Source organism: Brassica rapa, chromosome A09 (genome assembly GCF_000309985.2).
Source record: "Brassica rapa cultivar Chiifu-401-42 chromosome A09, CAAS_Brap_v3.01, whole genome shotgun sequence".
Lineage (NCBI taxonomy): Eukaryota > Viridiplantae > Streptophyta > Magnoliopsida > Brassicales > Brassicaceae > Brassica > Brassica rapa.
This window is the reverse complement of record NC_024803.2, coordinates 24,393,080-24,420,168: the sequence shown is the minus strand read 5'-3', so window position 1 is coordinate 24,420,168 and position 27,089 is coordinate 24,393,080. Positions and strand designations below refer to the sequence as shown.

General features: G+C 33.2%; 2 protein-coding genes and 1 long non-coding RNA gene across 4 annotated transcripts; 1 reads left to right on the top strand and 2 right to left on the bottom strand.

Annotated features, from left to right (window-relative positions):
• Positions 1-389: 389 nt before the first annotated feature.
• Positions 390-9,282, bottom strand: LOC103840054 (non-lysosomal glucosylceramidase). Its single transcript, XM_009116540.3, has 19 exons — positions 5,744-9,282; positions 5,191-5,260; positions 4,916-5,020; positions 4,669-4,725; positions 4,516-4,586; positions 4,293-4,392; positions 4,115-4,185; positions 3,876-4,003; positions 3,672-3,775; positions 3,549-3,602; positions 3,360-3,415; positions 3,233-3,271; positions 2,988-3,135; positions 2,726-2,901; positions 2,552-2,619; positions 2,375-2,447; positions 2,232-2,293; positions 938-2,144; positions 390-862 (listed from the first exon to the last, which is right to left on the bottom strand). Exons 2-19 carry the CDS (start codon positions 5,230-5,232, stop codon positions 571-573), a joined length of 2,853 nt encoding a protein of 950 aa, XP_009114788.1. The 5' UTR covers positions 5,233-5,260; positions 5,744-9,282; the 3' UTR covers positions 390-570.
• Positions 9,283-10,449: 1,167 nt separating this feature from the next.
• On the top strand, positions 10,450-17,465 carry LOC103840053. 2 transcript variants are annotated; one of them, XR_627532.2, is made up of 2 exons: positions 10,450-15,038; positions 15,436-17,465. It is a non-coding gene; the product is annotated as an uncharacterized LOC103840053 (long non-coding RNA). The 2 variants fall into 2 exon arrangements; XR_627531.2 differs by having other exon boundaries at positions 10,450-15,171.
• A 2,103-nt stretch (positions 17,466-19,568) lies between these two features.
• LOC117128233 lies at positions 19,569-26,942 on the bottom strand. The gene is made up of 7 exons (XM_033280238.1): positions 26,857-26,942; positions 26,651-26,780; positions 26,297-26,416; positions 26,040-26,217; positions 25,724-25,944; positions 25,366-25,628; positions 19,569-25,095 (listed from the first exon to the last, which is right to left on the bottom strand). The coding sequence occupies exons 1-7, from the start codon at positions 26,940-26,942 to the stop codon at positions 24,702-24,704; spliced, it is 1,392 nt and encodes a 463-aa protein (XP_033136129.1). The 3' UTR covers positions 19,569-24,701.
• Between the last annotated feature and the right edge of the window lie 147 nt (positions 26,943-27,089).

The window sequence follows — 27,089 nt, the reverse complement described above, 5'->3', positions numbered from 1 at the left end:
AAATATTATTAAAAATAATTTTAAAATATTTTTTTCTGAATTTGAAAAATATAGAATTTAAATATTTGCCCATGGGTTCACTAATCCATAGGGGGGGTTAGGGTTTAGTTTTGATGACCAGAAAAGATTTAATTTGGAAGTTTGGATTATGATCAAAAAAAGAATTAGTGATCAAAAAACATAGAAGATCAAAAATTTAAAACATAAAAATTTAACTTTGGGTTATGATAAAAAAAAAATAGCTATTAAAAAAAAAAAAAAAAATCAAAAAAAGAATTATAAAATAAGGGTATAGGAGACTTTAAGAGCCCATAGAAGATTTGACATTTCACATTTGGCGTTTTGTATTCATCATCCTACATTTGGCGTTTTATTTGGCGTTTCATAAATAAAAAAACATTTTCATTATGCTGCTTCTCAGGCAGTTAAACAATTGCAATTTAGATCTTACACATTTGCCATTACACTTCCAAGACACTTGATTATGTCTGTAACTGAAAGTAACATAAAACATTCAAAGCACGACACGGAAAAGAGACAAAAAAAGGTGGCTCGTTATTAGGTAGTGGTCTAAAGGCGGACAACCCTGAGGAAGGTTTCGTAAGCAGACTGGAGGCGGCTTCTGTGGTCTTTTCCCTTGGTGGTTTTCAGATAGTGAGCCACTTTGATGAACCCGGCGTGTTGCTGAAACAGCACAGACGTTTCCTCTTCTTCTTGTGGCCTTAATGATTGTTCTTGTTCTCTATTAGGTTGAGGCATTGTGTGTGCCCACTGCATCCCCCATATTGCTAATGGCCTCATGTAACAAAGTGATCTATACTCATCGTTTGTGGTCCAAGCTTCTGGTGTCTGAAATGAGACGCTGTAACCAAGAACAAAAATTGGTAAAAGCAAACATGAAAATACAAAAATAATTATGCTATGAGCTGCTGCTTACCCGAGACCCCGGTCAGACCAAGCTGCCTCATAGATTCCACTTGCTGTCCTAAACCCTTTGTCCGCAAGCCCTTCTTGAATCATACAAGCCGCGACCGAGTATGTAGTCCCGGCCCAAACCTCCCTCGACACCATCGTGCTTGTGTCTACTCGTCCATCCGGTAACATCCCGTTGACAGCCCCACGCGTCCCTTCTCTCACTTTCATCACGTTGAAGTCGTAGACCGTCTCCAACGCTTTCTTGATCCACTCTTCTTTCGCTATGGGCTTCAGTCCGCAAGCCCTCGCGTACCATTGTCCAGCCAATTGATCAGCCAAGATTGATGAGCTCGAGCCACTTCGGCTGTTATCGTAATTGAAATAAGAACCATTCCAGAGCTTCTCGTAAACGCTTCTAGCCTTGTCATACTTGGCGTTGAAGTAAACAGCAGCCCCATTGTCCCCAACTAAAAGGGCCAAAGCGGAGCCGGCCTGAAGAGCCGCCACCCAGAGACCACCACAGTAAGCACTAACACCAGTGCAAGACCAAGCATCATACGTCTGATCCGGAAACCCTTCATTCTCTATCATCCCGTCTCCGTCTTTATCAAACTGGTCCAAGTAAGCGATGGCGGTGTAAACCGATGGCCAAACAGATTTCGCAAAGTTTATGTCACCGGTTGCCACCACGTCTCTGTAAACTTGGAGAACAAACTTGGAATTCAAGTCTTTCCACCTATCCGTGTTGAACAAGTTATAAGCATTTACTTCAAACCACGGATCGTTCAGGCCAATATCGTGAGGCACCGCTCCAAGAACTTTCCTTGTAACGAATTCGCCGGAGCTCATGACCTGTTTCTTGCTGGAATCATGCATCAGAACGGCTGCCGCAAAATCTCTCTGGATGCTCAGCTCGAGTTTGGGGAAAAGCATGAGCAATGCGAAAGAGGAGTAGAAGTGAACGTCGTAGGTGTTGTACATTAGATACTGAATCCCTTCTAGGTAAAGGAACTGTCCTATGTTCTCTTCGGTATGCTGAACCATAGTGGTTCCGAGGGCAGCATTTGAGGATAGAGGAGCGTGAATCTGTGAGCAGACCGCATCGATTCTTCCTAGGATGTCCAAGGCTATGTTGTTCTGGTCTGAATCAGGATTGTCTATGGTTGATATGCTTAGAGAGATCTTTCTTCTTCCTATACTATCGAGGCTTTGCTTCGGAGGCAACCCATCTATCAACAAAAATCGAATAATCGGGTTTAGAAGAATGAAAGTTTTACAGATAAAATGAGTTTGCGGATGAATCAATTTTTTGTTACCTGTCCAGATGGTTCCTCCTGAGTTGAAATAATATAGTTCGTTGAAGAGAGTTGTTCGATACCTGAAAACGATTTATGATTAGGGTCTTCAGCTCAACTGAACTTAGAAAAGAAGAAAAAGTTTTGAAGCAGAAGTTATATACCACTCAGGAAGTGATGTGTCAGCAAGAATAGGAGCTTGCCACTCTTCAATCTGAGCCTCCCACTCCGAGAAGTCTAACAACAAATAAGGAGAAAGCATATTATGAGATAATGATGATGATCTCTTTTACTTTTAGTTAAGAGTTAAGTACAAAAGAGAAAAAGAAGTGTTTGCATACTGAGAAGAGCGTCATGAGCCATTGCCACCGCTGCATTTCCTAAACCGCCATAGAATCTTGTGTATCGTCTATTGAATACAAAGTTTTCAAGTTAGAAACAAAGGTTTTTATATGCTGAAACTTTATCTTGGCCTGAAGTCTAATAGGGTGGTAACCCATGCCATGCATGCATACCTGTGGTAAGTTTTCTCGTCGAATCTAGCCTCTGGACAATCCCAAGAGAGTGAAAATGTGACTGTACGGTCACATCCTGGTGGAACTTTCACCTTTGCTGCTATGGCTGCTCCAATAGAAGTCCCAGGTTTCGATGGAGAGCATGCGTTGCTGGTTAACTTGTCGAACGATGCGTTCTAAAGAGTGGAAAAACAGAGGTTAAGAGACTGATCATTCTTTTAAATTGTTATAAGGAAAACTATTGGTTAAAGAAATATATAACCTTTTTAATCTCATCCCACATATCTCCTGCTGTGATTTTGTTAGGGCTAGTACCAGAAACTAAGAAACTTGGACACGATGAGACACGAACATCCTCTGTTTCTTTTGCCGCAATTGCGTAGGTCACTGGTGGGTGTCCATTTGCTGTCCTGCAAGATGAGTTGCATTACAATTATCAACACAAGATATTCCAATAACCAACACTAAACTGAGACCAATCAAAGAGTCAGAGGAAGTGGTCTCTACTTGTGGTGTAAAGCTACTGCATGAACTCCATCTTTTGCCCTAGAAGATTCCATTAAGAAAAAAACGAGATTTAGTAAAAGAAGCACATAGAAAAAATCTATTGCAGCATTTGATGAAAAATTCTTACATTATTGTTGAGTTTAAGTGCTGTCCAGTTAACCCAGAAGTTCCTCCCACAGAATTCTGATTAACCACAGAAACAAATGGACCGTCAAAATTTTCTTACAGAGTAAAAAGAAAAAGAAAAAGAAATCTCCCAAAAGGTTCTTAAAGAAGATGAACAAGGAGATAGTTGTTATGTATTCAGATTGATTACCTCCCAAGTAAAGAGCAGTGTAACAATTGCTTGTTCTGCTCCAGTATTAGTCACCTGAAACATGACATAAATCAATCAGCTCAGAACAACTTTTACCTAAGTTATAATGTTGAATATTCATACCGTGAAGTCGAAAACTGATACAGGAAGACTGGTTTCCTTGTAATTATGAGGTATAAAGGGAGAGACTTGACGAGAAACTATTCTGAGTTCAGGGTCAGGTTCACCTGTTCATCAATTACACACATTTATTCATAACCTTCATAAATCAAGAATCTGCAATAGATTTATCTAAATAGTAAACATGGTTACAAAACAACATTGTACCTTCGTAGACCGTCCAGGACCTAGGATAAAGAGCATGGTAGGTGGATTTTTCCCCTGTCATGTTCCAATCCCAGGAATCAATTCCAACATTTGGAGCTTCACCTCTGCACAAATAGCCTCCATTGTCTCTGCACAATCGTATACAATAAACATATATTAAGATCATTTGTATATTTACTCTGTTTCAGTAACTAGGGATTTAATGAAGACTTAAAAGAAGACAAATGGATTTGGCTTACTTAATCACTTCTGGCCTTGTTGGACATAGAACAGTTGAGTGCTTCACACCGCCCGGGCGAGAAACAAATACCTATATAAATTTTGAAAAATCAAGAAGCATCAGAAGGATACTCTTCATAAACCTATCAAACAAAAGAACACAAAGCAATGTTTATGGTTGGTTGGTTGGTTGCTTACAGAGAATTGGTTTGTGAGGATTGGAGCTTCCTCACAAATCTTTGGGAATAACTTGAACTGCTGAAACTCACCCTTGTAACTCCTTCCAATGCTTCCTGCACTGATACACAGTTTTTGTCCCCGCGGGTTTGTACATTAATACATTGCAACAGATGATATTTAGACTTGAGAACATTATTGTTTTCTTTTCTATGCAACTGTGAAGTGTATGTGAATTTCATACCCAATCCCCCCTAAAGGGACACCATGATCTCCTGTTATATGGTGTTTTCTGAAGATGTCGAAGATCGATGCCTGCAGATTTTGAGAGATTTTTATGAAGGCAAAGATCATCAAATGTGTATGAGCATAAGAAAAATTGTGAAAGATCTCTTACTCTTCCTTTTGCGGCTTCTTCTTTGGTGTGTCGCCACAATCTGTAGCCTAATGGAAACTTTCGAAAAGCCAAAACAGAGAGAGGGAGAGAGGTTTTAATTATTATTTTTTGTAATTTCCAAAGAACAGAGCATCTGAGGTAAGCATGACTTGAATAGCAAGAAATAGGATTCCTCATTTCACACTATCTTTGATTGAAGATCCTTAATTCAAAAAAGTACGGTGGATCGAGAGAAAGATGATATTACCAGATGAAGATGATCTCGTTTAGTCAGTTTGAACTCAGATGGGGTCTTGGCTTGACTATTTAACTTCCTTTCCCATGAAATTGGAGGAAGTTTATCATCTATGGCCTATAAAGAGTTTGACCCATGATCAAATAAGAAGCTATATTTCAGAACGGTAAAATACCATATTACATTTACATCAACCATGTCTAATTATTTTATTTCCATACCCACCATAACATTTAAGACAATGAAACAGAACATAGCCAGTTTTGATCTAGAAACACAAAACGTACCATTTGGTTCTTGTCTTCAGTTTCTGTGTGACCATTTTGCATCTTTGATTTACTAAGAGATTAAGATACACTGGTCACATGACAGAGATAAACAAAGAGTGTTAAAAGGTCATGTGGCAAAAAAAATTGTATTAGGTATCTCAGATATAAGACAAAAGCTAATATGTTTGGCTTATTGTCAGGTGCTAAAGGAGTGTTTTGTCAGGAAACATGGACATGTGTCTATCAAAGAGAGAATAAAAACCCAAGAAACAAAAAAAAAAAGCTTGAAGCTTTTGCATGAGAAAACTGGAATCTTTCATGGGTTTTGCAAGAACAACATTCATGCTATAAAAATAGATAAGATCTTCAATCCCATAAACATATAGGAAGATCAGGAGTTTAAGATCCACAAGGGCTAAAGTTTCGCTGTACAATTATGAACATGCAGAGAAGAAACCAAATGCAAAAAGAAGCTTGAAACTATAAACTTATGAGATGATTATGTATTGAAGTGAACAAGAAGATTATGATTGATTATGATTAAAGTTACATTAAAAAAAGTGAAAATTACCCAAAAGGTTTCTGTGTTCAGTTCTTCAGAGGAAAAAGAGGGAGAGAGGAATGATGAAGAGGACAAGTATCTGTATATTGTTTTTGTTTGTTTGGGTGGGGAAAGATAGAAACATAAATAGAAGCAAAGAAAGAGGAAGAAAAAAAAGAAGAAGACAACATGCGGGCCACGCAATAGCCTGGGTTTGGTGATTACTAAATTACAGAGAAAACTAAACTAATAACCATAGAAGTGTGTTGTCGACCCGTCTTTTTAAATTTCTCTTTAATTAAAAGCCATATGAACGTTTATTTAACTTAAATAACATTTTTCTCCATCGACTGGTCAAATTCTTCTGCATTTGTAGACAAGTTCCACGCTGAATCAACATTCTGTATTTTACCATTGTTCTTTTAAAAATAAGGATTCTGTACCAAACTCTCTATGGAATTTCAATCTCAATTTACACTCCGTAATGGTCTACATCTATAGAATATCTTTATAGTCAACTACGAGAACAACGAAAACATTGAAAATTTACATTTGCAAGTGCCTCTTCCATACATATCTATGTGACGGAAGAAAGCTATAACTGAAGTGGAAATCAACATCACAATTGTGCTGGCCTTTCGGTAAAATAAAGTAGTAGTTAAAAAGAGCTGGTAAAAAGTACAAGGAGCACTGACTTATTGGCTTGTGACTTTTTTCTGTTTTATCCGAAATGCGTCTTTGCAAATTTTGACAAGTAAACATGCTCTAAGCATTTTAATTGATAGGATGATGATTATACTATTGCTAATCAAATGGCGACATGTGGATAAGATAACACATTTAATGATAATCATTTTAGCGGAGAGACCGACAAATATTCAACTTTACAAGGCGTCTCCGCAGGTAGCAAAGTGCTTCACTTCACACGCGATCCGATAATGTATGAATTACACATGTAAAGTAACTAAGTAAGCACGTTTGCTTCGACATCGCACGAATTCTGTCCCTACAGAAGTGACCTTTCGCATGGTTATGTACTGGTACCAGGATTATCCATTCACATCTGTTGGAAGCATGGTACAGTCCCTTGGCTAGTTTCTTACAACTATGTTTATCCGACTAAACTACTCAAAATCTGGTTCCTCGATCTTTTCCATGTTCTTAGCGAAGGAGATCCCTAAGAACTAGGACTGAACAAAATACCCGTAAAATTTTATTCGATTTATTCCCGTTTCGATTAAAACCAAAAAATTTGGATATCTATAACTCTACGAAATAAAACAAATATTAATATTCAATATCAGTAAGAAACAAAACAAATCACAAATACTAATATTTGTAGGAATGAATATCCGATCTAATCCGATCCGTTATAAGCATATATACATATATTTACAAAATTTTATGTATCTTATATAAATATTACACTTTATATAAATTATGCAACATTTTATTTATTAAATTGATTATATTATTTATTAGAATTTTAAAAGTAAATATTATTTTGGTTTATTTATCTATTTTTTATTTTATTTGGACGGATCGAATCGGATATACGATAAAAATCTAATTTTTTTTGGATATCCGGGCCACGGGAATATCCCGATAGCTACATTTCAAATCAGACCGGATAATTGGTTATTCGAGCGGAACGGATTGGATAACAAATACCTTCAAAAATCTGGATATTCGATCCGTGCTCACCATAGGTAAAAATGAGCATGAAATCATGACCATAAGCAAACAAACTAGATCAGCCAAAGTCAACTACTTAAAATTTAGAAATTATCCAAAAATACCTGAATCCCGATCCGAGTGATACCTGAATGGATACTTTAGGATTGTATAAAACATATTTGAATCCAAAATGTTATTAACTGAGCTCAAATGGGTAACCAAAAAAAATTAATAACCCAAAAAACTTGATCTCAAATCTGAATTAGCATCCAAAATAACTATTTAAAACCTAATTTAAAATCTCAAGTTTTTTGGGATATTAATTTACTCATGATGTGATATCTAGAAATACATGAATTGGAATTAAGATATCAGATCAAGTTTTTTGGGTTATTAACCAATTATCCGATCTGATCTCAAATCTGAATTAGCATCCAAAGTTATCCGAGATCAAGTGCAATTTTCTTTTAGGGCACACATCTAGAGAAAACTCCAGAGTTAAGCGTGCTTGAGCTGGAGTAGTCAAAAGATGGGTGACCAATTAGGAAGTGATTTGTGATATCGTGTGAGTAAACAATTATTAAGTAAAGACCATAATATAGTGTCCATAATTGTCCTTATCTTTTATCATTCATCGTGCTTTTAGCTTGAAATCATATTTAACGCCTCCGGTTACTTTACTTAACTTGACATTTGTTTCGATGGATTTTTCCATTACAAATCAAAACACTTTACTACTATTTTGAATAACTACGGTGCAGTCATAATAGTAACAAATACATATAGATAAATAGGTATATATAGAGATTTTTGTTATTATTAATTGCGATGCGGTTTGTAACATTCGGACCCTAGTTACTTTGGGTTTATCAGCTAGTTTGACTATATATGCTTAACCGCCTTGTTCACTCCGTGTGTGTCTTAATTCACTATTATCTTTTTGTTTTTGGGCTTCCAATTTTTTTTACTAGGCATAATTTTCTGGACCCTAATATTGTTAAACAATTTAGTAATTAAACATGTGAGCATATGAAAAACTAGTTTTTTTTTACATCAAATTGTTATTCTACTATTGAAGTTTTAGGTAGCTCAGAAAACTAAATCGGAATAAAACAACTAATAAAAATTCATATAAAAATATCTAGTACTCTTAGCTAAAATGTCAATAGTGGAGTTTTCAGCCCGAGTTACATAAGAAATAGTATATAAGTGGAAGCGTTCTCTTTGGAGAGAAAATTCCTTAAGCTCAGTGGAAAAATTATGTCATCTACCTAAATTTTTAATCATTGTGATCACCTCTTGACAGTCTGATCCAAAGTCTTGAATGGTTGAACTGTTGATTGTTCAAGCATACAATGCATTGTCTATATCAGCGCTTCAAGTTCAAAATGTAAAGACGATAGAAAACAACATTGATTACGAGCACCTAAAAGGATGACCCATTTGACTCTATCCATACCCAACCGTATCCACTTTTAAGTGAGTCTTGATGCCAAGATCTATCACAAGAAAAATATCCCGCAAGCATGAACTTGGGTAGGTTGTGGAGTGGTTTAGTAATTTAACATGCGTCATAAAGGCTAATTCAATGATTCCATTCAAATTAATTAATTACTCGGGAGGAAGATATGAGAATCAGTTTATTCCAAGAAAACTGATATTATTCGAATTTGATTTTGTTACTTATATTTATTTGTAAGTATTAGAATCCAATATATGATAATGCTAATAGCGATTTTATGAAAAGAAATCAACGATTTTGCTATTCAACTGTTTTACAAAACTATTTCTATTTAGGGAAAATTGTTTTTTTAGAGCAAAAAAATGGTAACTATGTCCCTTTATACTAATCTATACTACTTTATGTCCTATCAAACTAATTTTTTTTCAAAATGGCAGTAATGCCCTTAAAATTGTAATTTTTTATTCCGTTTTTGTTTTTTTTTTTATTTTTTTGTTCTTTTTTCGTTTTTTTTTTTAAATCGATTTTTTTTTTTCAAAATATAAAAGTGAATATTTCCAAATATTTTGTTTTCATATTTTTAGAAACTGATTTCTTATCCGTAGAATACAACTAATATGTAGAAATCGGTTTCTACAGTTTTTTAGAATTATAGTAATGTTTAGATTTTGATTTCTACATGTTTTAGATTTATAGTAAATCTATAGAAGTCGGTTTCTACGTGTTTTAGATTTATATTAATGTGTAGATTTTGATTTCTAAAGATTTTAGAACGATATGTTAAGTAAATCTATAGAAGTCGGTTTCTACGTGTTTTAGATTTATATTAATGTGTAGATTTTGATTTCTAAAGATTTTAGAACGATATGTTAAGCGTGGAATGTGTATTCTAAATATTTTTAGAATACTCATATTTACGTAGATCACGTATTCTAAACATTGTAGATTAAATGAAAAAGGTGGATTTCGTTTTCTACTTCGTAGAATGTCATTTCTACTTTATTTAGAACATAATATGAAATTTATAATTTTAACTTTTTTATAACTGGAAAAAATATCACTAAGTTCATATAGGTATTTTATCAAAAGTTACTATTTTCCAATTTTTTTTTGTTTGTAAAACTATTTATTAAATTTATTTTCAAAAATATTAAAAGGTATTATAGGAAAATATGACACAAAATATAGATTAGTCTAAATGGACATAATTACCATTTTTTTGCTCTAAAAAAAAAAATTTTCCCTTCTATTTATTACACACACAAAAGCACATATATATATATATATATATATATATATATATATATGCAGTAGAACCTCTATAAATTAATAATGTTGAGACTTTGAAATTTTATTAATTTATATAAATATTAATTTATAAAAGTTTTCTTATTTAGATTTCTTATTTTAAGATATATTTATTCTAAGATAAGAAAAATATTTGATTTTAGTGTATATAAATTATTTGTTATTTTTTAAATTTGATATTTATATTAATTTTTATATTATTTGGTGTATATAATATATATTGGATATAGCTTAAATGTGGGTTTTAGATATAATATTACAAAATCTCATCAAAAATATATTAAGTGTAAAGAAAATATAAAGAGAATTCTATTGTGAATATAAAATAAACAATATAATAATTGATTTTTATTTATATAAAATAAGTATACATATAAATTAGTGGGATCATTTATTTACATAAAATTTTAATGGGACCATTTATTTACATATAATTTTCAAAAAGAAAATATTATCTTATTATTTTATCGATTTATATCAAATTTTGAACCGGTCTAAGTTGGAACCGGTAAAATTTATTAATTTTTTTTTGATTAACCTGGGGGTATCCCAGGCCCATGGAGAAGCCCTGACTAATTCCCAAGGGGAGGTGCAGTCCACGAATAGACATTCTCTCCGGGTATTCAAATGGGCCCCAAAGCATAGGCTCATATCCGTGTTAGGTGACCGGGATAATTGTGACTTAGTTTTGCGCAGCATGGATCGAACCTGAAACGTGTTGGCGTCTCAGTCCCGTCTCCTTACCATTCGACCACAATCACCTGGTCAAAAAATTTATTAATTTATAGAGATTATTAATTAACCGAGTATTAATTTATAGAGGTTATACTGTATAGTGAAAAATAATGAAACATTCTATAGGATAATTAATAAACAAAATAATTCTCTAAGAGAAGCGAATTGAGATGGACAGATCGTGTCTAACGACAAGCATGTTTCAACCAACGATGTACTTTAGCGACTCACGCAATCTAATAACTTCACAAATAAATTACATGTTCTTTTGCTTATTACAAGATACATACCGCATTTTATGATAGAAATATTACGTAAACGCACACATTTTATGTAAGTAGAAATAATATGATTGTATATGAAGAAAAATCTTGATTTATTGCAGTTTTTATGTATATAGAAAATCTCTAAGATGCGAATTATATTTTGCATGTTTAAATCACCATCCATTATTCTATCTACCAAAAGTACATTCCTATTCATGATATATATCCAATATAATTTTCACTCCATTAATCGCGTTGCTTTGAACGCTCAATTGTTTTATATTCATTAGTGGATTCCCTAAGAAAAAAAAAATTAAATATTTTATTAGAATCTTTAATTTTGACCAATTAGAACATGGTAATCCATCGTAAGTAGCATCGTTATAGTTTGTATATATTCCGTTTTTTAGAAAGTATGCAAGGAACCGGGCCTCGTAGTCTGGTGGTAAATGAACATCGGCTGAGGTGTCCGTCATCACGAGTTCGAACTCCGGCCACAGCAGATTTAACATGGTTTCCGTTTGGCCTCCAGGACTTTTTTCGCCAGTTCCGGTTGGATACGGTTGGATACGGTAGGATAGTCGGATTAAGTGAGAGGTCCGGATACTTGGATTATAAAAAAAAAAATATGCAAGGAATAGTTATGGTCTTTTCTATAAACTAATACTATCAAACTGCAAGGAATAGTTATGACCTCTTTTTGGGATTAAGCTGGCCATTCAATAGATCCGAGATATGTTAATAATAATAAAAGTAAAAGCCTACATGTAACTATCTAAAGTGAAGCATATTAAGTATTTGATTTATAGAAACTAATTTATACATTCAACTTGACGTTGTCACCATTCATACTTCTTTTTGGTATGATAAGTGGTGTGATTTGGGCGTTCTGGCTGAGATACTTGGAGACAGAGGTATCATAGATATGGGTGTTCGTAGGGAAGCAACGGTAGTAGAAGTATTAAATAATCATCGGAGGAGAAGGAGGCATAGGGGAGCTTCTCTTCAAGATATTGAAAAAGAGCTGGGGAAACTTGCTGAGAAGCAGAGTAATTCAGAGTTGGACAAAGATCTGTGGCGCTGGTCCTCGGGGTTTAAGCAAAAATTCTCTACCATGGAGACTTGGCAGTTGATAAGAGAGACGGGGCTACAGTGTGACTGGGGAAGCAGGGTCTGGTTCTCCAAAGCTACTCCAAAATTCGCTTTCATAACCTGGCTTGCTTTCAAAGATAGACTTTCAACTCTGGATCGCGTCTCTCGTTGGAGTCAAGGAATTGACACTACATGTGTACTCTGTAAGAATGCTCCGGAAACGCGAAGCCATATTTTCTTTGAATGTGCTGTTTCCTCTCATATTTGGGAGCAGCTCACCAAAGGGATAATGCGCAATTCCTATTCTAACTCATGTGAGACTGTAATGCGATTGATCTCGGCTAGCATGGAGAAGAAGAAGCGTTTCTGCATCAATTATGCTCTTCAAGTAGCTATGTATTTCTTGTGGAGGGAACGAAACAAGCGGCGTCATGGGGAACCACCGATGCCACTGTCTGTTATGCTCAAGCTCATTGATAAGACCATCCGAAATAAACTCAGTTTGGTGCAGGGGAAACGAGTAAAGGGTCTTGAAGAAGTGCTGCAGTTCTGGTTTAGTACAAGACTGTAAATACTTTAGACAGACTAGGAGTTTTGGAAATTGTATAGAGATATGAGTAGTTCCTCATAAACAAGGTTTCACTTGATGTACAAAGGTTTTTTGATGAATAAATTTAGCATTCATTCAAAAAAAAAATATTTTATTTTATTTTACATTTAAAACACAAGCTTTCAAAGGAAGAAAAGGTCATGAGATTCTTTTTTTTTCCTTGTAAAAGAAGGTCATTAGACTCTGGTTGGTTAACTTGATAATTGATACCAAACAAAAAAGGAATCAAAAAGGAAGATAAATGAGCTGTTGCTTTGGAAGCGTGTATAATCTCGCGAGAAGTCATTAACAGAGCTACAATGTGAACGTGCTTTCTACAACGTCATGCCTCTTGTTACATCAAACCGCGTTATTGAGTATTTGAATTCTAATGATCTAATCTATTTTTCTTAAGCTCCGATTCTATAATCTAAAAAACTAGTATATAGTTGGTGAATGATACTTGGTCAAACATTAAGTTCAAAATAATATACCACTTGCCTCTCTCGTCGTTGATGTTTTCTAATTTGTTGTATTATCGGTCTGTATATTATATATACACACGAGGATATATATTTTAGTTATCCGAAAAGAGAAAAACCATTGATAAAATGACACATCACATGTAAGCTAGGAGAAATCTAAAGCGAATGCGACATTACATTTACAGAAAATGACTTCCATTTTGTCTTTGTGTATATCACAACTATTAGTATAAGATGTCAAAATTTTATTACGTTACAATTACGAAATCATGACGGTCATTACCAAAACAAAAAGCCTCGTTATCCCACTAGCCCTCTTGTGGCATAACATAAGGCAATATTTTCCCCATTCCATATAAGCCCTTTTATTTGGCTTAACTCATTATTTTTAAATCCGATCCTCGGTCGAACCAGGAACCCTATGATCCAATATGTAAGGAAAACCCCGTTATTTAAGGAGATGGTGGATGGCTTTTATTGAAGTTTTGTAATTTTTTTTTTTAACTAAACTAGCCCATAGCTTTTTTCATTAAATTTCCAAAGATGATGAAAAAAAAAACATTGATGGTATTATTTCAAGTCTTAATTGAACGTTCTGAGTTTTCTTTTAATCGTATATAAATACCGATTATATTATTTGATATGTCAGTTTTCAGTAGTCAGTTTTCAGTAATCAGTGGATCGCTATTGTCGAAGATCCATTGTTAATTTCAGTAATCCTTGGAATTTTCTATCTCAAATCACTTGATGTGGAATGTGGAACATTACATATATCTCAATGGTAGTCTCCAAGGTGGTTTCCGGTGATAGAAAAAGTTAAATCTTAAAATTGATCTCAATGTGGATCATCATCATAAACGTACCATACTAAATGTATCCTTAGAAGGAATTAAGGTATCTTACGATGCGGTGGGAGACCCTAAATGCTTCCATCAGAACACAGAGCTGTATAAAATTTCTAAATGATCAAAGTATTTGTTGAATCAGACTTGTCTAAGGAATTACCCACGTCTTTTCGAATTGATGCAATAGTCGATTTTAGTTACCCATTGCGTTCGACAGGATGCACTGCATGTTCTAAATGGGTGGGGCATAGGTTGTATTCATTTGTAATCAGTAAGAGCCAAGAAACAGAGATACATTATGAACAAATCATGTGTTTGCATAATAGCAGTGCAATAAAACCAATCTCTTATTATTGGCAAATAATCACATCTCAAAACTGGAGTGCAGTGTGTGACACGAATTGGTGGAATAAAGAAAAAAATTGTTTTTAATTAAGTCCTCTCCACAACCATAGGCTTTGCCATAGGATCCATGCTCTTTTAAGAATTATATTTGTAATTTTTTTTATTTTCAAGATAATTTTTCCAAAATATGGCTACTCTGCCAACAAGATTTATATATATATATATATAGAAAATTGGAAAAACGAGACATTCTCAATTTGGATTCGTCTAACTAATACTTTGTCTAATATTTTTGTCTTTCTAGGATTTTAATTAATATTAATACGATTATGCCCTTAGATTAATCAAAATTTAACTTGATTAAAAAATATAATAATTGTTAATTGTTTTGTTAATACAATTTTGTCAGTAAAAAAGGAAGTTAAAAAAAAAAAGAAGCAAAGCACGGTAAACCTAAAAATCTTGACTTCCTTCTCTCATCTTCTTCGCTTCCAGACGAAAGCTTACCTCTTTCATCCATGGTGATTTCTTCTCCCTCTTCTTCATACGATTAAAATCCATCGTCTCTGTTTTATATTTCTTCTTCTCTGTCTCTTATTCTATGTTTTTTTTTCTCTGTTTTTTCTTCCTCATATTTGTTCTTCCTCTTTTCTGGTATGTGTTTCCTCCTCCGGATTCTTAAAATCCTTATTTTTAAGAGTTGATTGTATCTCTTTTCAATTATAATTAGTTTTAGGAGTCGATTAGTCATCACCTACACATCAATTAAGGCATGCATATAGACGATAAAAAGACAGGGACATCAGATTCTCCTTAGGGACATTTAGTTTGGGCTTCAAACTTCTAGTCAATGTAATCTGCTTTCTAGACTGTATATGAAGGCTCTATCTGTTTATATATTTTTTGTAATGTATGCAGATTGTTCGGATTCTTTTCCTTTCACTCAGTTTTTTATGAGGTTAAGTACAGTCTTGATGCTTGAAGAGAGACAAGCTGGAACCTTTCAAGCGCCCAAGATCTTTCTACGCTTTGATTGAACACTTTGTACCATTTTTTTCCAAAGTGAATAACAATTGTGTATTTGTGTTTATTCCAAGAGCCAGGAACATATTCCTCTTATTGTTAACTAAACCGACGAAGTTAAACCAATAATGTAATTTCATTGATGTTTTACTAAACACTGTGCATAAATAACAAACTTTGTTACAGCTCTTACACATAAGGGATAGCAAAGATTGGAAAACTGTTTTTTTTGTTCATGAAATTGATACAATAAAAGAAAATATGTTCTGCACACAAAAAGATCATTGATCTCTGTGGCGCTGTTCCAGTCCCCAATGGTACTATTTGACCACACATTTCCTCGTCAGCCAAAAAACTCCACTTCTCACAACAATGAGATATCCATATTTTGGGAGGAAAAAAAACGTGGGAGAAAAGATACTCTGAGAGATTTTAGGGTAGATTTAGAGTAGAATTAGGAAAGACAGTTTTTGAAATATGAAAATTTAACCGAATATGGAAGTTTCCATATTTTCACGATTTGCCTAGAATATGTACACTACCTAAGCAGAACACCGTATAGTTGGTGAGAGATGTATTCTTCATGTAGGCGTCATATAAGGTAAAAGGCAGAACAAGTTATGTCACGTAATATAACCGACCTATATCATCGAGTTGTGACTATATATCATTATCAAACTGTAGGTATACTGAAGACATCTTTCTTGATTATAACGTAACCGAATCTATCTTTGCTAGAATATACAAGAAAGGGTAGTTTACGGTATATACCTATGATATATCTATGTTTAAAACTTAGAATCAGACATATAAACTAGGTAGATTAACAGAATGACTATTTTAACTGTAGCTAGAAGATAAAATAAAATCTGATTCCAATTTTTTTTTAAAAAAGTTTAAACATATATATTGTAATACTTATGTTTCCAACTCTTTTCATATTTTTTTACATTTTTAAAATTCAATTTACTATTTTTCCCATTAGAAAATGGTAAAACATGTTCAGAATTGCCAAAAGTATAAAAAGTCTTATTGTGACAAACAAAAGTTCAAAGTGTCTCATTTTTCTAATTCTCCAAAGTAGCAACACTTAAATCCAAAGTCATTAAACATCGAAATGATGTAGTAGTTATCTTATTTTCCTCCTCAAAATACACCTACATGAGATCACATTAGTTCATCTTCAGATTCAAACTCAATGTGGAAGGCAGAATCTTCGCCATCTTCATCAAAAAGTTCATCTTTTTCTCCTTGTCCCACCTCCACAAACCACTCCTCTACATTTTCCCCATCATCACCTATGAGCACATCATATTAAAATAAGCTTAGACTTTTTTCTCTTTAATAAAACATATTTTAGGCATTTCCTCTTTAAATGCTATTTTGGTCATAGTCATAGTTTTATTATGTTTTAAGAGATTTGCAGTTTTGTTTTCAAAAAAAAAAAACTAATAAAAACCTAGTCGATAGAGGAAGCCAATTTGAAAGTCTAAACTGAAGTAGAATAACAAACATAGTACACAACTGAAAGAGAACTTTGAGCAACTCTGTAAGTTTGTTCGTCATTGTATTTTTTGTTCTTGGATTGTGCTGGAGTGAGAACTGAGGAAAGAACGTCTTACATTGTTCAATTTCCTCCAAAAGTGGTACAAAAGCTGGTCATTCCATTGGTGCAGACACTATATTCACCAACTGAGAACAATTTGTTGCAAACATCATCTTCATATACATTTCATTATCTAAATCAAGGCTTCACATTCATCATGTAAATGTGATAGCTATGTCGAATAGTCATAGACCCCATGATTTTGGTAGTTGTCTCCTCTGTAAAGGAGAACCATCATTGACCCAATTTTTGAAAGAGTAGAAGATGAAAACCATGTAATGAAAAACTTGCAAAACAAAATAAATTAGTAAGAAAGACATGAAACAAAAAAAAAAAGAAATTGATATAATGCTTGGTGTTTTTAAATTCAAAGATATCAGAAAGAGGTTAGAGAGTTTTAGAGTGAAAAATATTACATTTTTGTTGCAACCATTTGAGAATAAGAAAGATAATGTGCAAATTTTCTTTATATATGGAAACAAAAATTCTAATTAAGTTAAATATTTTTGATTTATAAGCCTTACAGAGAAGTCTGCTAAACCCTAAATTTACTATTCGTCCGAGAATACTTTTCAGGAAGTCTTCTCATGCATTACATGTTAGAAGGCTTCCGTAGAAGTTCTAAACCCCAAAACAAAATAAATAACTAAATAGCAACAAACACTTCGTTAAACATATGATCAACAAAGTGTAATATATACAAAACTAAAGACATATATGTCTTATTGAATTTTCTTTAAAATCTAACCTTAAAATACAAACAATGTTACAACATATGTTACAAAACCTAAACCAAAGAATTTAATGACTCAATCTATATTCACTCCTCTAAGTTGAAAACAATTCAATTTTACTAGATATTAATTATATCAGTTACAAATGTTTATAATTACATGATTTTAATTTTTCTCCATATTTTTTTATAAAATTTATAAATTATATTTAAGATCTACTACATAAGAATACTTCCAATAAGACTTCTTGGAAGTTTCTCACGAAATACTTACAAAACCATAAAAGATTTCTCGGATTTATATTCTTAAAAATGGATACTATTTTTTGTTTGGTAATAAAAGAGCCAATTGTAATTCCACTACTTTTTTGTGTGAGTTTTGCATTTGAATACTTCTTATATATTAAAACAGAAGTCATGACTTCTTTTCATGTGTGATTTTTTTTAGTTTGGACCATTCCTAGAAAATATCATATTTTACATAAGTTCATTATTATATCTTTTAATATATTTATCATTTTATTTGAAATACAAATGAATATATTTAAAATGTTCTAACAAAATCTTTTTTATATCTTCTTAGAATCTTTTTAAACTTACTTTCAAAAATTAGTTAGTGTTAATTTAAATTATCATAAAATATAATAGAAATTAAAATTGAATATAGTTTTGGTTTATAAACGAAAATTTAAATAAAATGAAATTAATTAATTTCACAAATAATTTACTAATAATTTTTAAATATTTTGTTAGAAATAAATATTTATTTTTGTTTTAATTTTTTCAAATTTGTTTTCTAATAAAATAAAAATCATGATGTTTTGATGAGTGATATTTTTATTTGGACCATCATTTAAATTTTATATTAAATGTATATCACTAATGCTAATGTACATAATATTTTAACTACTTTAATCATAATATCTTTTATATCTTTTAATTTAAAAAAAAATTAAAATTCTAACAAATCTCTTGAAAAAGATTATAATAAGATCTTAATTGTCATAAATTGAATATAAATATTTTCAACTAATTTTGTAATTAGTAATGAAATGTTACTAAGAGAATAAAATTATATCCTATTTTATCAATTTTATAATAATATCTATCATTTAAAAAAATAAAAATGTTATATGGAAGAAAATATGATAAAATTATTTTAAATTGATAAGTTAACATATTTTATTTTCATAAATATAAAATATTTATGCTAAAAATATAATATGTTGGTAGAACGGGTTAATATTAGTAAACTATATAATACATGTATAAAAATTTAACTTATCTTAAACTTTTTAATATACAATAATTTATTATATAAAATTAATAAACATTAAAAAATTTCTAAAAAAATCTAACGATTTGAATTACGGATCATGATTATAATAAATTGAATACAAAATTGTTTTCATATATGTTGTTTCATGCATTAAAAAATTTAGTTTAGTAATCAAACGCAAATTCAATAAGACAAATATATAATAAGCAACATATATATGTGATGATTTTAATTTACAGCATGAAAACTATAAAATTATTATATTTGACATAATTATACAAACATTTAAATATGTGAGTAACATTAAAAATATATAATAATTGTGTAAAACAAATATCTATATATATAAATGTGAAAATATATACCCGCACGGTTGTGCGGATGGAAATCTAGTTTATATTTAAATTAAGTTTTGAGTCTTTTTTTGCAACTTCCCTGTATATTCATCGGTGTAATTTGATTTTATATATTTTTAGTTTTTAATCTTGTCGACATGACATCTTTTATCTTGCCATCAATTTTGTATAACATGAAATTCTATCATGTTTATTTTTAATATCCACGTTAAAAAATATAGCAAATAAGGATTAGAAAAATAAGAGCATGAAGATAGAATATCTTTTTTTTTTTACTAAAGGCTTAAGATAGAACAAATTTAATAAAAAACAACAACATCTGGAACACTATTAGCAAGAGAGTCTAAAATTATCTACATAATATTCGAATATTAAAACTTATAAGGAAAATGTATTATAAATTTTTTTTTTGACAAAGTATTGTGAGTATTCCGATAGATAATACTAGCTACAAGATTGTACGTATACAACTTTTGTTTAGATAGCTAAAAATTAGAAATAAGACTTTGAAATATTTCCCAAATTTAATTAATTTATTATTTAAAAATATTAACATGTAATTATCATAAATATAACTAATAAGATCAATAATTCCAATTTTCCAAACAAATTATCTAAGTTATAATTTCTAATTAAAATATTGATAAAAATGTTTTTCACATATAAGAAAATTGAATTTTTCAAAAAAAAAAAACACAGATGTATTATTCAAATTGTAATTCATCAATAACAATAAGGTATTTTAAAATTATCCCATGTTATATATGATTTTTAAAGCTTCATATTATATATATTATTAATTTATTTGATAATGAGAATGCGCCGATGATTTAACTATATATTGACTACAATCATTTTGTAAAAAAAATATCTTTCTTATTATTCAGTATGGACTTTACAAGTGTATTTATAATGTACATCTCTTTAGATTTAGCTAAAAACAGAAGCTTCCATAATTGTAGAAGAGGGATATTGACACAGTGAATATTAAAATATTGTGTATCCTTAACATGCCCCCTCAAAATATTGAAGTGTTGGGAAAACTCCAGTCATGTTACGCAAATCATGAAATGGTGCTTGGTTCAATGGCTTTGTGAGAGCATTACCAAGATGGTCCTTAGTAATTATGTGAGCTACACGTAGCATACTATTTTGGATTTGGCCTCTGATGAAATGGTAGTCTAACGCTACATGTTTCATGAATGTGTGAAACACATGATTGGCACATAGAAATGTTACTCCAAGATGGTCACAATACACGACTAAAGGTGCTTGTAGTGTGATTCCAACTTCAGTGAGAATGTTGCATATCCAGCGTAACTCTGGTGAGGCATTGTCGATTGACCTATATTCAGCTTTGGTTAAAGAATGCGCAACACCAGTTTGCTTTTTAGCAGACCATGAGAATGGTGTTATTCTAAGTAAATGATATATGCATTGGTGGAAACATATTCATCGAAATTTCCTGTCCAATATGCGCCTGAGTAGGCATGTAGTGTAAGAGGATTTGTAGCAAAGAAGAAAATGTCGTGATCAGTGGTGCCAACAAGATAAAGTAAGACATGTTTTGCAGCCTGCCAATGAGCCTCTGTGGCTGATGTATATAATGAGATAGACGATTTACTGTGTATGTAACATCAGATTTGGTGAATGCAAGGTATTGTAGACATCCCACAATTTGGCGATATCAATGGTTGGACTGTTGTGAGAGTCAGTTTAGGTGTAGAAGCCATTGGTGTACTTACTGGTTTTGTGTGTGTCATTCTGGTATGATGCAAAAGATCAGTAATGTATTTTCGTGTACTTACTGGTTTCTCTGTGGTCTGATGCTTATACTGAGATAGACGGTTTACTTTGTAGGAAACATCAGATCTGGTGAATGCAAGGTATTGTAGACTTCCCACAAGCTGGCGATATGGTTTTGCCTCAGACAATGGCTGAACTGTTGTGAGAGAAAGTTTAGGTGTAAAAGCTATCAGTGTACTTACTAGTTTTGCATGTCGTTCTTGTACGATGCAAAAGATCAGTAATAAGATTCCTGAGTAAAGATCTTTCACCTGAAAATGTGCAGGAAAAAAATTCAACATACACTTTATTAGTGTTACAAAGGCGATAAACATATATAAGGTTCTTATGTATATGTGGAACACACAGAACATTATGCAGAGAAATGTTTCGATTGGATGAGGGAAAAGACAGTGAGCCAGTATAGATAATAGACAAACCAGGCTCATCCCCTTTAAAGAGAGAGTCGTCACCGTGGTATGGCTGATGAAGCGCAAGATTTCTGAGAACACTTGTCATGTGGTGAGTGGCACCACTGTCCATGAGCCAAGATGCTTCTGTTTGTGGTGAGGCAACAACCATGTTCGCACGCGGTTTCCACAAAGGTAGTGATGAGTAGCAAAGTATGTGCTGTTGGAGCCTCAAAGCTAAGGATACCTCTTTGCACTATCTCCCTGAACCCAACCCAATTGCAACCGGCCTGATATCAACCTTGATAGCCACCTTGATATCCTCTTGATTGTTTGTTGTCTTTGTTGTTTGGGAACCTTGAATTCTGTTGATTTTTTTTCCAGGTTTAGGATTGACGCTGATTGTATTGTTGACGTCCTTGAGGTTGATGAGAAGCTGCATTTGCAGTGATTGGAAGCACCGGACTTGTGGAGCTAAGAGTGAGGGTTTTGCTTCTCTGTTCAACAACTTCTCATGTACTTCTGTAAAAGAAGGCATCATATCTCTGCCTTGAACTTGATCTAAAATCGTCTTATAATCCCCATGAAGTCCTCCAAAGATATATTCAAGTTGATCTTCACGATCAATAGGTTTGCCTAATAAGGCGATCTGATCAAACCTGGTGATGAATCCTTGCATATACTCATCCATCGTTTTCGACCCTTTAGTCCATTGCCTGAGATGAAGTATGAGTTGTGGCATATGACCACTGCTCAGCTTGTTGTAGGTAGTTGCGAGGATATTCATGATCTCGGCTGAAGTCTTGGAGGTGGAGGGAGGCTAGAGGCTGAACTGTTTCAGTTATTTCACGAATAATGGCGATGCAAATCAATTGATATTGTCACTTCCACTTGGTGTATGCCGGATTTACAGATAATGTTTCATTGATAACCACCGTGGGGGTTGGTGGTGAGATAGTTGAATCAGCGAAGCTGGAGAAATCATAGCCGTCCAGTAAGATTCATACTTGTAAACTCCACATCATGTAATTTCTAGAGGAGATTTTTGTGATGTCTCTCCTATTGACATTAAAGAAAGTTGGCAGAGTGGTGCAACCAACTCAGCTGATGTTGCAGACATGTGTTTACGGTTCAGAGACAGATTTATGGATAAAATAAGAGATATGAGAGAAGAAAGAAATGGAGCCGAAAAAGAAAACAAGTTTAAAATGTCAGTGGAGGCTCTGATACTAGGTAAAACATAGATATTTCGTATTATTCAGTATCAATATTATAAGTATTTTATAATATACAAGAGATGAGAACTAGGTTTAACTAAATACAAAAGCTTCTATAAGTGTAGAAAAGTATATTGACACATTAAAATATGGGAAAATTGCTAAAAGTGACAACAAAACTATACTATTTTCCCCATAGAGCAAAATCAAATTTTGTCACTTTTGGACCTCCACAATCCTTCTTGTATATAAAAAATCATATTTATATTTTTATAATACAAAAAAATAAGGAAAAATATAAAACTTGATGCAGACAAGAATGTGCATATAAAAATTATTTTTGGATTCAAAAGATGTTTGGAATAATAAGTTATAAATGGTCTAAAAGTGTTAGTAAACGTGATCTACCATCTACGGTGATTTAGAATTTGCAGTCCGCTGAAAACACAATCATCTAATGGACATAGAATACAAAATATACTAAATACATTTTCATATATTAACGCATAATAAATAATCTTTCATTCCTTCTATGTTTAAGTCGAGAAGATCAGAAGGTCTAAATAACAAACATATATCTACATTTTTTGAGCATACATTCTTCCAAAGCGTCTTTCATCTACTGAATCAAACACACTGAACCAACCCTGTGCAATATATAGTGAGTAATAGTTTCTGAAACATACCAGACCCATCATCTTATAATAGGATAAAGAATAAAAAAACTAATTGTCCTCTTGTGACCCATACCAGTCCAACTAGTACTCCAGCTTTAAGCTTATCAATCTACAACAACACCCAAGACAAGTAATGTGTTAAATCCATCAGAGAGAAATTAAGTTCATGTTTAAAAATTAAAGGTGTTTAAAGATTAAACCTTTAAACTGAATAATCTTCAAATAAATCATAAGGTTTTGAACTTCATCAATCTGATATATAACCGTTTTAAGCTTATCACCACCAAAATTAGCACTTACGTTCATTTTTCCCATCGATGTAACCTTCGGAGCTAAACCCATGGATCTGGCCACCGAATCAAGTGGGAAACTTAGACGCATCGAATCGATTTCACTCTCACTGTAAAGCAGTTTCTCGCAGTAAGCATCAACTTGGTATCAAAGAAAGAGACGAGACCTATACTGATGATTACGACACTTTTCTTTAGATCTGTTTCGCGTTGAGAGGCGGAAACGGTGGCTGATGCAGAGACGAATGATCATCACCTCGTGGGTTTCGCATTGGTGATCTGATGAGACTGTTGATTCAAAGGTTTGATGAGTGGGTCTGGTGGAGAAGCACGAAGAGAAAATGATCGAAGAGCTTTTTTAGTAATAAAAATTAATAATAAAATTTGTTTCTAATTAGTTTATTTATATATAAATATTGTATTATTAGAAGGTTAAAATGAGATTAACATTAATATTAATTCTAAGTGGATAATAATCCATAAAATGATTCTAAAGAGGCAATAACTAAGTTTTTTTGTTCTTTTTTTTCTTGGCAAAATTCCTTAAAATATTATGCATTCTTAATTTGTAATGTACAAGAGAAGAGAGTTAGGTTTAGCTAAATACAAAAACTTTCTGAAGTATAGAAAAGAGGTATTGACACACTGATCAATATTGTGTATCTTTAACATCGTCAGCATTTGAAATAGGGGAAGACAGACAAATGCTACAATAGAAATTCCCGTGTCTACGACCGCTTCCCTTTCACGCACGCGCCACCCAATAGCCAGAAATAGTGTTAATTAGTATTAGTGGATAGTCTGATCACTACAAGAAAACATCGGGATACTGAGGGAAAAAATCGTCGGTATGTCGTCGGAATAACGCTATTCCGAGGACATACCGACGAAACAAGTCCTCGGAAATATCTCCTCGGAATTTCATACTTCCTCGGAATTCTGTCGGAAAATTCCGACGGAATTCCGAGGAAACAAAATTCCGAGGAAACTCCGAGGACACGAAGTTCGTCGGAAGATTCCTCGGAAAATACCGAGGGAATTCCGATGGTCCAATCCTCGGAAGTTTCGACGAAATAATCCTCGGAATGTTTATCGGAAAATACCGAGGAACAAATGTTCCTCGGACTTTTCCGAGGAACTTTCTTCCCTCGGAAAATTCCGAGGGAATGGAGTTCCTCGGAAAATTACGAGGAACTTTTTCCCTCGGAAAATTCCGAGGAACTTAAAGTTCGTCGGAAATTGCCGAGGGGAGAAAGTTCCTCGGAATTTTCCGAGGAACTCCATTCCCTCGGAATTTTGAAAAAATTTATTTTTTTAAAAAATTTATTTTTTTTAAAAATTAATTTTATTTTTAAAAATTAAAATTTTTAAAAGTTAAAATTAAAATTGAATAAAACATAAAATAAAACATAGTAGATAATATTCAAATTTAAATAAAACATTCAGAGTTTTTGGAAAAAAAAAAAAACTACGGGTCTTGAATTTTCGGGAACGTCTCGTTCGGGTACATCCTCTTCATCATCTCCATCATCTGCTCGTTCAGCCTCTTCTGGGTCTCATAGCCCGCCTGTTGAGCTGCCATCTGGGTCTCCAACGCAGATATCCGATCATCCTTGTCCTTCAGCTGAGCCGTAAGAACTTCTGGATCAACATACGCATGTGGTGCAGAAGAAGGAGCAGCCGACCGGGAGCGACGACCCAAACCGACCAAACGTCCCTTTTTCTTTGGAACCGACTGAAATATAAATAACCAAGTTTAAATAATTTAAATTGATGATAAAATAAAAATCAAGAAATAATTAAATTGAACTTTAAAAAAAAAAAACTTACCGATTCAACGATTTCGTTGATTCGAACCCGAGACAAGTTGGTCGAGGCCGTCGAATCGTCATCATCGGTTTGAAGCTGAGACACTTTGTCATACACCTGAGTTTGGACCAGGTCGACCACGTCCCTCACAAGCCCATCATCAATCTGGCCGGTCTTCTTGTTGGTATACGCCCTTTTCATAAGGGCGAGATCATCAACTGGGTGGCCTTCATTTTCTTCCGAAAAAAAATAAATTAGACAAACATTAGAAATTTGAAAATGCAAAAAAAATAAAATTCTGAAACTTAAATAATTGAAGAAAAAGCGGTTGAGCTTACCATGCGATCCGCCTGAGTGGCAATAGATTGAGCACCCAAGTTATGCTTGTAGATGCCCTTTCCTTTACGGTCGCTCCTGCGGTTGATGGAGTTGGTGGAAGAAGTTTCTTTCGTCTCTTCTTTATCCCAATGCGCACACAACTCCTTCCAGACCGTGTCGTTCATCGACTTTGGGACCTTTTAATTTAAAAAAAAACATTTAATAATTTTAAAAATAGTTTAATAAATTAAAAATTGTTAATAAATTAAAAACTACCTTGTTTACTTCCCACTTCTTCTTCCACTCGTACATCTGCTTCCCATAGTTGTCCATAACTTTATGGACAAAATGGTGATAGATAGAGAGCGTATCATCGGAATTCCAGTTGAATTCTTGCTGAAATAGTTTAAAAATAGTTTTTAAGCACAAAAATATAATAGTTTAATAATTTCAAAAAATAAGTTTTAATAATATTTAAAATGTCTAATAAATATAGAAAATAGTTTAATAATTACAAAAAATAAGTTTTAATAATATTTAAAATGTCTAATAAATATAGAAAATAGTTTAATAATTACAAAAATAGTTTTAATAATATAAAAAATATAATTTAAAAATTAGAATACTTACCGCAAACTGACGAAACCACAGATGCTGCTTCTCGACAGGGAAGTGAGTGAAAGTCGGATGTCCGCTGTCGAGGGCCGAGTACATCATACGGTTGATCCATGCGCTGATCCCGTTCCCGGATCGGTTGAACCTAATAAAAAAAATAAATTATTAATAAAAAAATAGTTTAAATAAAAAATAGTTTAAAAAATAAAAGTTTAAATTACCATGTTTGACCATGTCCATGTGGATACTCAGTGAGATAGGGAAGATGGTCACGACCGGGCTGTCGAACCAACTCCGCAACCGTCATCACTCCCGGAGGACCGGGTGCAGCAGCGGGACCAGGAGCGGGTGCAGCAGCGGGAGCGGGAGCGGGAGCAGCAGGAGCGAATAATGGAGAGGGAGATGTATGGTATGAGCTGTGGGGCGAAACGGAATCCTGAACATGGCTGGAAGA

Excerpts from the sequence above, each read along its gene's own strand:
- LOC117128233 (XM_033280238.1), bottom strand. The coding sequence starts at position 26,942 with ATGACGGTTGCGGAGTTGGTTCGACAGCCCGGTCGTGACCATCTTCCC. Across the intron at positions 26,417-26,650 it reads TGTGGTTTCGTCAGTTTGCG|CAAGAATTCAACTGGAATTC; the intron begins GTAAGTATTCTA and ends AAACTATTTCAG. Across the intron at positions 25,629-25,723 it reads TCAACGAAATCGTTGAATCG|TCGGTTCCAAAGAAAAAGGG; the intron begins GTAAGTTTTTTT and ends TTTATATTTCAG.
- LOC103840054 (XM_009116540.3), bottom strand. The coding sequence starts at position 5,232 with ATGCAAAATGGTCACACAGAAACTGAAGACAAGAACCAAATG. Across the intron at positions 4,186-4,292 it reads TCCTCACAAACCAATTCTCT|GTATTTGTTTCTCGCCCGGG; the intron begins GTAAGCAACCAA and ends AAATTTATATAG. Across the intron at positions 4,004-4,114 it reads ACAAGGCCAGAAGTGATTAA|AGACAATGGAGGCTATTTGT; the intron begins GTAAGCCAAATC and ends ACGATTGTGCAG.